Source organism: Phasianus colchicus, chromosome 4 (assembly GCF_987193195.1).
Source record: "Phasianus colchicus chromosome 4, bPhaCol1.hap1.1, whole genome shotgun sequence".
Classification (NCBI taxonomy): Eukaryota; Metazoa; Chordata; class Aves; order Galliformes; family Phasianidae; genus Phasianus; species Phasianus colchicus.
Genome location: NC_143439.1, coordinates 17,582,234 through 17,594,560, shown reverse-complemented (window position 1 = coordinate 17,594,560; position 12,327 = coordinate 17,582,234). Strand labels below are relative to the sequence as shown.

At 35.4% G+C, this 12,327-nt stretch overlaps 1 protein-coding gene across 5 annotated transcripts in view; it reads right to left on the bottom strand.

Moving 5' to 3' along the window:
- CCSER1 (coiled-coil serine rich protein 1) overlaps positions 1 to 12,327 on the bottom strand; it is a 613,005-nt gene that overhangs the window by 128,551 nt on the left and 472,127 nt on the right. The window contains exon 9 of one of the 5 annotated variants that reach the window (XM_090138801.1): positions 10,061 to 10,077. The exons of the other annotated variants lie outside the window; for them this stretch is intronic. Coding sequence (XP_089994927.1) covers positions 10,061 to 10,077 — 17 coding nt within the window. The remainder of the gene's footprint in view (positions 1 to 10,060; positions 10,078 to 12,327) is intronic. 5 annotated transcript variants of the gene reach the window in all.

Here is a 12,327-nt window from a genome sequence, read left to right as displayed (position 1 = left end):
TTCCATATTTGCATAACAGGTACTCACTGGGCACATCTGATGACAGTAGACAAGAAGCAGCTTTATTAAATCCCTGATCAATAGATGCAGTGTGCTTTTTCTGTAGAGAGCTACACCTTTTGTGTATCATGTCAGTATTTGCCACGTAACTGAAATACTGACTGTGCACATAAAGAAAATATAAATCAGATGTCAAGCAAGTCATACTGCTTTGAGTTCTGTAAAATAGCTTCTTCCCTTTGTGATCCCCTATCCACCACAGCTCCATAAAACAAGTCAGGAAAAATGAACTAGAATGAGAAAGAAATTAAGAAAAGGACAAGGTAAAGAGAAACTCTAGCGTATAACATTTGAAAAACAGCATCAAAATAAACAATGCTGTCTCATTCGAAATCTGATCATCTTCAGAGCTTTGCTTTGAGCTTGTGTCCAATGTTACGTTTTTCTCCCAATGTAAATTGGTGCTCTCATCATTTGGACTGGGTAATCAATGGTGACAAGTTACAGTACTGTTTAGGTTGTATTTATTGCCTAAAAAATAAAAGTAAAAAAATCAAACATGAAGTTCATGAAATTTGAATGGAGCTTGACTTCCTTGAAAGTCATTTTGACTTCCACTGATCTTCTAAATTCCAGGCTGATAAGCATTTACGCAGTGCTAGGCTTTTGTTTTTTGAGGTCACTTTATGTTTCAGGACTTATAAAATTCTATTTTCCTTTATCTAAGAAGAGTGAAGCACACATACCTCTACCTAACAAGCCCCACAGAGAAATCATCGGTAATCTAATGTTCCACATATCACATTATTTAATGAAAATCAGAATTAGAGGGATCATTCACTATTTAAGCTGTCTTGCTGCTGAGACCACAGCTCTCAACACATGGACCATATGCAAAGCTGTGTAATTCTGCAGATGCCAATTATCTCACTACACCCCGAGCTTGTCACTCAGTGACTAACTCCTTCCCGCAGCTCTAGGAAGAAGTAACAGCCATCACAATGAGTCATCAAGGTGGCAAGTGGAGGTTAATTTATGTTGGTGCAGCAGAAGCTGCCTTCCTTACTTCCCAGTGTTCCCTGAGTCTTTTTGAAAGAAAATACAGTTATTTGACATGTTAAGAAACTGCATATTCATCCAAGGCAAAGCCAGAAGCTGTGAAAAACAGACACTGCGTGGAGGCTTCTCCATTATGTCAACTATGTTAAACTGTTTGCTTAAAGGCAGCTTTCTAGTAAAACTTAGGTATGCAGTGGTAGATCATAATACATTATTCACATAAACTGTTTAGGAAGCATGTTTTCTGATTCTAGTTACACTACATTAAGACTCCAGAGTTATTTCTAGGAATTAAACCATTACGGCATTCACTACTGAAAAACTTTTATTATTATTACCTAAGAGTTTTCAATTCATAATTTAAAGATATGTAAAAACAAAAAGTACAAATTAAACCAGTCTGACGGTGGTTAACTGACTGCTTGCTCCTTAGCCAGAAGTACTTATTTTCTATGTGCTGAATGCATACACTGTACCATTTATCCACAAAAAATCAAAAATAAAACATTTAAATAATTTCATTTTATCAAATCCAGCCAAAGCATTGGGAGTTTTATTATTATTCATTGTTAGTTACTGTTATCATTACTGAAAATAACTAAATAATGTATTCTGAATGACATAATACTCCTCTGAAAAGCAAATTGCCAGTGCAATTGACTGCATTATTTTTTCATCTTTATAATCTCCAGAGTAAAAGGCTTTCCAGAGGGAAAATACCTCTATCTTTTAACCAGAGCTACTTCTCCTTTCCCCAGCTTGCTTGCTCAGAAATAAGTGTTATCCTTCGGTACAATACGGCGCAATGATAAGGAACATTTTCAAAACCAAGGCAAGTTTCACATTTTTTGTGAAGAGTTCAAGTTCTGCTGGCACTGCTCAACAGTTTTAATCACGCATAGCTTATTTTTCTGCTCTGTATATTAACTTTTTTCATCCTAAAAGTGTTTGTGTTTCTATAATAACTTCAGGGGCAAATACTGTACTTACCAAGTTTTCCAAGTGTCATGTGATTCCTGGAAACGTATGGCCTTAAGCAGGGATAAGATAAGGCTATTAAAAATGTGGAGGCATTGCAGATGACCAGTTACCTTGTTCCTAAATTAAAAATCTATAAAAGTTAGCACACTCATCTGATGCTTCTAAGTTAACCCTTCCCTAAATTTTTGCTGCATAATTTTAATTAAGAGGTCACTTACAAAGTAACACACATTGTTCTTAGTTTAATTTCATTTTGGATTCTGCTTGGCATCATCTCTTGATACTGTAGCACACTTCAGATAGGACACTAATGTATGTTAAGCAATTACACATATGCTAAACATATGGACCTTGTTTACATTTAAAATATTTTGAAGTTCTTTTAGAAGGTACACAAAACATTATAATTGCAGCATTTTCTAAACCTTAATAATAGAAATGTATACAACAGAGGTGTAGATTCACCATCTCAAGATCACTGTGCAAACATTGTGTTTTGTTTGTTTTGATTGATAACTCTTTGTGTATCATCTTGAGGCCATTAAATTTTTAAATCTTAAAATCCCAGCCAGTCTACATTGTCATCAATGATAAGCAGGAAAACAGTTTTTACTGTATTTTTTAATTACATTTTAATTACATTTTTTACTGCTCCTAACCATTTCTATTACTTCTGAAGGCTTCTTTCACTTAATATACATAAACTAAATAGTTCTTTGCTAATTCACTCCACAAAATCAAGGAATGATGGGCAGGAATCTCCGGGTCCATCAGGCCCATCCCCTCAAAGAGGAGACACTTCAGCCTCTCCAAGCAACACGTACCAATGCTCCATCACCCACAGTTAAGTGTTTCCTGAAGATCAGACAGAACTCCCTGTTCTTCATTTGTGGTCATTGCTGCTTGTCCTGTCATTTAACATGCACAGAATAAGTTTAAAAACTGCTATTTTCAATTTTGTTAAGTACATTATGTTTCAAAAAAAAAAAAAAGAAAATAATCTAATGAGCACAGTAAGCTATGCTTCATCAGTGGCCCATTAATGGGCCAGTGCAGTGAAACTGAAAATTAAAGTTCCTGAAAGAAGGGCTTTAACATGAATAGCACCCACATTTCATCTTTGAATATGCAGGTGAGAAAAAAACAGTCATCAGTATCTGAAAATTTATAGCTCAGCAGAAAAGAAAGAATTAGTCAAGACCTAGAAGCCCTTTTACAGCAGTGGAGTGATGAGAGAAATACAATTTTCAGGACTGCTTTGCACACAAACACAGTATATTGAGAAAATCTACTCAATTGCCCACCTAAATCTTGTAGCAAAAAACAAACAAACAAACAAAACAAAAAAAAAACCCACAAAAAACAAGATACCCCAAACATTTAGATTTCACCAACCTGGGAGAGCCAGAGCTTATGCTCTAGTCTTAACAGCTAACACAGTCAGCATTTTCTATACATAAATGCAAGCCAAATTCAGATGCTTTAGAATTAAAAAAGAAACAAACAAAAAACAATCATGTTCACTGTTTTACATTTACCACAGCATCAGATTTTGAACTAATCAGCTGCTTACTTATGATTAGTATAGATTTCAAGCAGGTTCCCCAGGTGAAACCCTGCATTTGAAGGCAGGACAAAGACTATTTAACTTTTCTACACATTTCTGTGCACTATAACTCAGTGCTCCATTCTTTGTTCCTCAAGAAGGAAAAATTAGAGAGGCTTTTATTTTATCTTTTCTGCCTCTATATACAATTTTTTTTTCGTTCACGCATTGTTAGTGCAGGAATGTTTGATTAACCAAGACATCCCTAATGTGAATGTGGATTTTATGCGCAGGGCAAGTAGATACACTGTTCTGCTAAATTTCTTTCAACCGGTCATTTCTAACTTTCTTTTCACTAAGCATACAGTAATGCAATCAGAACACCACTGAACCCAGTTTTTCTAGAAACCACAAGCAATTATTAATGTTTTCAAGACAAGAGTGTGATACAGATTCCATCAGAAGTCAGAGTTAAGTATGCAAACAAACCTCCAATGACATTCAGTTCCCATCACCACTTTTATTTCTCACATTAAACAAAACAATTCCTGAAAATTGTTAAAATAATCACCACAAACACCATCCAGTTGGTGAGTAACTGTAGCTATGCTGGGCCAATAGCAGCAAGGAAGTCCAAATGAAAAGTAGTCATTGTGTAACCTATCCAACAAAGCAAAACATCCAAGTATGTATTGGACTGTTATTACAATGAAGTCCGAACTCTGATGTTATGAGTTCTCCTGTTACTATCTCTACTCTATGTAGTGACTGAAGTCCTCGGAGCTCACCTTCAGCAACCTGGAAGTCTGTGTACTTCAATATCTGAAATGATCAAATTATTTCAGCAGGTCCAAATACCCTCTCCTGTAGCATAACTACGCATACATAGCTATTCTTTTTTTGTTGCTTTTATGAGAAATCTCAACAAAAGCATATATTGACAAGGGACTACAGAACACCAGAAGAAAATAAGAGATCACTCACTACCCATCAAAACAATTTTTTTTTTTTTTTTCCCAAAAAACGCCTCTTTTCTCTTACAGCACAAACCCACCTCTAGCATAGTTAACAAATACACTAATAAAAATGAACAACTGACAGTGGCTACTTTGTTTGGCAAGATTTTCATTTTGCAGAAATGTATAATATTTTGACTTAGAAGAAGAATGTGTAGATGTTTCTCATCACAGAAAAGAAATCAATAACTCAAAATATTTCATAGTGCTCCTGAGAATAAAAAGCACAGTTTTATATGACAGGTTACACTGAAGTCTTAGTTACTCCCACATCAGAAATGCTCAACTGATCTCATGAGAGTTCTGAAAGGTAATTTCTTGTCAATGCATGATGCCATATCACTATTAATACATAAGATTGCCCAGAGACAGAAACACTTGCCAGATCACTATTACTATGTCTTGTAAGTACTGAATTTGATTTTTTGATAAAAAAGAAGAGGGAACCATGCTCTGATAGAACTGCTTTCACTCATGTAAAACTTCACTAGCTGAGTATATCAACACAGTGCACTGTTCAGCGTAGTGAATCCAGAAAAAAGCTGACTTTTCCAGTCCAATATAATGCAGAAATGTTGTTGACTTTTTAAAAACAATTAATTTCAATACAACGACATTACTACATCACAGTATCATGGTGGCACCATATTTAAAAATAAGAAAAGCCAACAAAAAATGAGGCTGTTACTGTACTCCAGCTTAAATGTCAGACACTTATTCATTAATAGTTTTGTGACAACTGGATTTCGCTGTGCAGAATCAACCATTCTGACACAAATATCTCAAAAGCACTTGTATAGCAGATCTGTACTTAGCTCTCCTACATTTCCTCAATATTACAATAGCAATTGGGTCCCTCTTGATAGTATTACCTCTTCCAACTGGATTTAAAAAGCAGCTTGTAGTATCCATGTGGTTCTCTATTCTTTATACATTGGTATTAATGGCCCACCTTTTATTCTTCTATATCTGAGATGCCTATTGTTGGTTCCTTCATTTCAAGCCATGGAAGTTAATTAAAATACTGTTGTTCAGCCTTCCATCTGTCATTTTAAAGATTCCCATTTAAAAATCTAAGTGCTGAGATTGCTTCTACTTACATACAGTTCATTTGCTCTCTACAGACAAGATAAGACTTCAGGTTCTTTTTGACAAGTTGAAGAAACTGGAAGTTGAATACACAGAGATGTAAAGTTTGATATATAGACTGCATAAATGTAAATTCTGGAATAATAGACTGCATAAATGTAAATGAAAAATGATAAACAATGCAGTAATATTGAAGAGGAAGACCAAGCTGTTAGAGGAAAACAGAAAAAGAATAAGAAGAAATTTGACTTTGAAGTAGATAGGATTAGAAAATCCTAAAAAAAAAAAAAAAAAAAAAAAAAGTACTTCCTTTCACAAGCAATTGTTCACATCTTTATCTCTTTTATAGCATTATGTAACTTTAATAGCAACCAATACTCAGTCTTTACCATGAAAAACTGTTTGGCATTTGTGTCTCTTCTATGATTAGATTTCACATTACAATGTGTTTTGCCTTAAACAAAGAAATAAAAAATAATATTTTTGTCCTACAGAGAGCTGAAATACTGCATATGGCCTTTACACAATTCCAAAATATTTAAAGCCATGTTCAATAGAAGATGATAGCACGGAAATCTCCTTTTTCTTTTTTTTCTTACTATGCCAAATATGAACAAAATTTGAAAAAGAAATAGCCACAAGAACAAATGCAGCTCCATAGTCTACATATATAGATAAATACGAACCTACTCCTATAAATATCTTTCAAACTGAAGTTACAGCTGAATAAGGAAGACATATTTCCATCTTAAAGTTATCAGTAAATATTTTACTAGCAGTCTGTTGGCACATTTTCAACTCTGAATCAACATTTACATGCACTTTTCAGCAATCTGCTTCCACTTATAAGTGAAAGATTCTAAAATATTTTCACACCAGAGTTTGGATTGCAATCTCATAAGGTCAAACTACTCATGCTGCTATTTGATTCTAGGTACAATGCTGAAGGTATGCAGTAATACTCTGCGTACCTAAAATGATGGCAATAGCTACCTTATGTGATCACAATAGGATCGATAATCCAACTAACGTTGCTGTATAGTTAGCTTTAATTTCTTAATTGGATGCTTCTTTGCAAGTATCTCACTAGAAACAACAACAATCTGCTCAAATTACTTAGGTAGAATGTTATTATGGATAACTCTTGAATTTCTGCATGCCTCAACATCTGTTGAAATATTGTTTCTCCAGTGTAAAAACAAACAAACAAACAAAACCATATCTGTGAACATAATTTAAAAAACCAACAACCTTGAAGTGGAAAAATAGTAACTCATCTCCAGAAATCTCATTCACACTGGTGATATTATTTTTACAATAATTTCTTAATCACAGTACGTTCTAACCTGTCTCATTCTTTCTGCTCTCAGGGACATAAGAAAACTTGAATTTAGCCTCCTCTGTGTCCATGCTTATACAAGATGTTCTAAAGCCTCCCTGCTTTGCTCATTCAAGGCTTTCACAAACTTGGTCTCAGGGACCTCTTAGGTATAATTGCCTACAACATCTTTCATCCATAGCAAATTAATTGTACTCGCTGCAATAAGAGAGCTTCTATTTTAGGACTATGTGCTGGAAATTGAGGCTGAAACTGCTGGACAGTCTCAGTGCTTAGACAGCTTTCACCACATATTCTCACCAGCGTTCTGTTTTTTCAAAAGTCACCATTCCTCTGACAGTCTAATCTGGGCTGATGACATGTATCAGTAATTTTGCTATGAACATCCACTCTTTTTCTGCTTGTACCTGTTTTATAACTGTTATCCAGTTCTGCAAAAGGATGTTCTGCCACTATTTGCATGCATGAATGATCCCATTAAAAACAGACAAATTCATTGTATTACACAGCAAGGCAGTTTAGCGTATACAAAGACAATTAGAAACCTACTATGGAGTAAATTGTCACGTACATCAGATGTATCACAGATAAACAAAGTATCAAAGGAGTTTATTTAAGGTCTGAAAAATGCTTCTTGCTGATATTACACAAAGGACTGTAGGTGTCTTACATAGACATGGGCACCTCACAACCTCTCATAGCGTGCTAACATTCGAAGTGTGGTGACTATCACTCCCGATCTGAACCATGAGCCTCAGTACAACCTCTGTGGGTGAATTTAGTAGAGTTGAGAATAAGGATTTTGAGATATGATTACAAAGGGTTGTTTTTGTTTGTTTGTTTGTTTGTTTGAAGACTGGTCCTATTTACCCCTAAATTACACACTGTTTCAACGATAGGAAAACTTCATTTGATTCAAAGAGAGACAAAAAGGTAAGTGATTCTGTTCGTGAAATTAAATCTTCTAGCTTTCCATTTTTAACTGCTGTTGCTTCTGTCTACACAATTCTCTGTCATCATATACAGAATATACATACAAATGAAAGCTGTGTTTAGAATGTACACTTAATAAATGAAAACATGTACCATGTAGTTCTATGCACATACTATCAATTGAAAAAAGTCACACAATCAGCATCATTCTGTTCTGAAAAGAACTTCATTTGGTCACCCAGTTCTTCTTCCCACTTAAAGCCAGGTCAACAACAGGCTTCAATTTAATCCATCACTAAACTAAAAATTGAATACAAATAAGGCATGAGACCACTGGAAATCATATCTAGATCAAAGTATAATGCTCCAGTACATTTTTGTATGAAGTTAAGCTGAATCCCAGGGAAACACATTCCAATTTTAACTTAGAGTCAGAACCTAAGGCCAGAGCGCACACGTTCTCAGATCATGTTCCACTAGAGCTCATTTATCTCTAAAAAAAATCTCCCATTCTTTCATTAAGAAAATGGTATTAATGGTGATATACATATACCAATGAACAATGGGCATGTCAAATCTCACACTTTTCTCCCCATTGCAAATTCCATCATGTGGTTTGCCATATTAAATAAATACTTCTACAGATCTATACATTATTTTCTGTTGCATTGTCTGTCTGAAATATTCCACCAAGACAAACTGCTTTTTGTATTTTTAAGGGATGAAGAAAAAGTTTGAATATGATATTTAATTTAATGGATAGTCTATTATGGAACTTTGTTATTAGATTTTCTGACTTTTTTTCGTATTGCGTTAATCTGACCTAAGCTCACTTGAGTGATCTTTTCTGGCATGTAATAAATAATCTTTTCACATTAGACCTCTACCATAGCATTTCAATAGCATCTTAGCTGTTGAAGGACTTAACACAACCTTAGAACAACACAACTTTATACATGGTTGCAAGGAATCACACTGTTAGTAACCTGTATCATGTTACTAACTTAGTATTTATGTTGGTTCTTGATTTAATGTTTTCTTAAGTGGTGACAGCTGGGACACCTTCCAGAGACAGTTTCTCTATTCCATTTAGTTCTGTACCTTCCTCAAAATTCTTATACAGATAATTCCCTGAACACTATTCTTCCCTACCACTTATACCGAAGTGCTTTCAAATGCCTTTTAACTACAGTAACACACACTGAATGCAACTCAGTTCCTCAGCTTTATTCTTTATCAGATGCCATGACATGCTGTTCTTGCATATTTCCCTAAAAGCACAATGCCACATGCCTCAAATAAAAGCATAACAAAACCTAATTTGGCTACCAGCATTTCTTCCTCCCAACACTGAATTAATATTTTAGTACAGATCCAATATACAGGTCTTTTTACCACTTGGTGCAGTAAAATTCATTGCTATAATTAGATTTGCCAGTAGTGCATATGCCATAATAACTTCCAACTTTTTACTGAATAGATTGTATTTTACTAAGGAGCTTCAATGAGACATACAACAAGAAAAAAAAAAAAAAGAAAGGGAACTAAAATGAAATAACAAACAAACAAACAAAAACCTTAAGTACAAACTCAGAGATTAAATGTTTCTTTCTGTTAGAATCAACAATACGGCCAAGGTCAAGCAGATCTTTGAAGCATTTCACCCTACAAAACTGGAATATTTTTCTTCCTGCAGCAGAATAGATAGCATACACACACACTACCTTCCTTGGTTATACGTACATAAGAGAAACACTCCACAATATTCAAGAAACTCTTCAACGTTTTCAGAAGCCCAGAAAGACACTACTAGAGAAAAGGCAGAGACTGGACAGTAAAAATATAATATCTGTCAAGGATATCTGTCTTGAGAAACTGTTCTTTCCCCTTTACATGGAACCTATACAGCTACAAAAGGAAGGACAGATGGGAAGGCCTTGAAAGCAAACTGCATAATTCCTAAAAGTAAGGGCAGTCAGAAGCATAGAAGGGAATAAAAAAATAGAAAAAAAAAAAAGGAACATGTTGAAATTAAAAAATAAAACAAAAAACAACAAAGCGATTTTAAGCTGTTGTTTGTTTTACAAGTTTGCTAGCCTCCAGGACTTCAAAATCTTCAAGAAAATCAAGTCAGGTTGAGTAGAAAAAATAAGATTATTGCTCTACTATTTGAAGTCTGAGAAGCGATATAAATGCTCAAAATATGAAAATCCTTCAGTTCGCAAGATGTCAGTGGTAGGTCATCATTCCATGGAGCAGATGCAAAGAGAAACTCAAAAGAAAACCTAACTTAAATTAAGTGATGCACTGTACATGGACTCTAAAGTGTAGTTCATTGATCCATGCCCCAAGAAAATTTTTCCCATGGGCAACAAAGGAAAAAGCACAAGATATGTCAAGTAAAAAAAAAGTCCAGAGGTACTGAGGATCAGAAAAGAAATATATCAACCGCACCACATTGTTCTAGAAACAATGCACTCCCAATTGGAGAAGAGATGGATGAAGCTACAAAACAGTCTGCAAAGGAGAAGTACATGATTTTTTTGACCCTGTAGCAACCCAAAAAGTCAAAATAAAAATGAAGAATGAGTATTGAATGACTGCAGCTCAGAATTTCACCAGTTTTCTTGTACTTTACCAACAGGTGAGGCCAACACCTCAGGTCTTGTGTGCACTCCCAAGGAGAACACCTGGTATGTGGCCAGAGAGGAGGAGCAGAATTGACTCATAGCACAGGATCACCACTTCCACACAAATCTTCACCTGCTTCATTTGAATAGTTCTGTGTTTAGCTAGTTAAAATCTGCCAAAGCCAATTAGTGAATAAAGATGCTGCTACAGTATCAGCATCTAATTTCCAGTTACTAATAATTGCTGAAGCACCTGCCATAAAACAAATACATTTAGACTGGAGGTCGCTGAAACATACTTTAAAGCAAAGTTTTAAAACTGACCTTTACTAGGATAATGAAAAAGTGTCAGTTCTGTTTTTCTTTCTATCAAATGCAATACAATTAAGTAAAACACTATTTAAGGAGTCCAAAAAACGTGTTCAAAGTCTTAACCTAATTAACTATGCTGTGCTTAGAGATTCCCAGGCAAGAAAAATTCCAGATGGCAATCAGTTACAATGAAGAGTAGTACAATGAACACAATATTGAAATACCACCTGTAAGAAAGATGCAAATGTTCCAATTCTCAGAGGAAAAGACAAAGCTACAGTAAACAATCATGAGATCCAAACAGTCCAGAGAGTACAGAGACTCAAGCAGTGGGCACAGGAGAACCTCACGAGGTTCAACAAATATAAGTACAATGTCTTGCACCTGGGTTGCAATCCTTACTGTCAGTACAACCTGGGGAATGTAAGGATAGAGCCAAATGGACCTGGGGGTACTGGTGGTTGACAAGCTTGACAGGAACTAGCAGTGTGCCCCTTCAGCTAGTAAGCCAACCATATCCTGGGCTGAATCCGAAGTGTGACCAGCAGTTCAAGGGAGGTAATCCTGCTCTTCTACTGTGCTGGTGAGAGCAGGCTCTGAGCAGTCTGTTCTAGCTGTATATATCTTTCCTCATTGTAAGGAAATTGGATTAGATGACCCTCAAGGGTCCATTCCAACTCAAACAATTCTATGATTCTGTGAGATCAGGCAAGATTTGAGCGATCATATTCTTTTCCCCACTTCTTATGATCTGATTACAAAGAATAATAAATGATCATGCTGAATCTAGAATGATGTGACTAATGCAACGGAAATGCATGGCCATTAACACTGACGTCTGTAAATTATTTCTCAAATATATGTGAGTATGGGCAACAAGCAATCATTTAGAAAACAGGAGAAAAGGAGATGTTCACAGTATTTCCCACATAAAACTCAATTAGATCAAGCTCTAACAGATTTCAAAAGAGGTTGCTGGGAAAAGAAAGTGTGCTTTGAGCTTTTTTGGGGGGTATCTATTGAAATGATCAATCTTACAAAAGCAGATCTTTTCCTATTAGTCAGAATACTAATTCCAGTTGTAAAAGACCAGCCACGTGATAGTTCCCAGCTTTGTAAGAGTCTAAAATTACATCCAGTATTTCTCTTGAAGGGCTTTTCAGAGATCTTAACTGAAGTGAACACAGGCAATTAATCAAAAAAGCAGGTTTCAGAACAAATGTAACAATTTCCCAAATGGCCAACCCCAGCAGTGCTTTTCAAAACACCACCATCAGCAACTGCAGCAAACAGATGCTGTTGTTTCAGAAAGTTAAGATAAGTTTTAACAAACATCCTAGCACAGCACTCAAAAATTATGTTGCTCTATCAGAACAGTCTTGACTTGGTTTCACTTGGTGAACTGTGGTAAAGACAAATTTA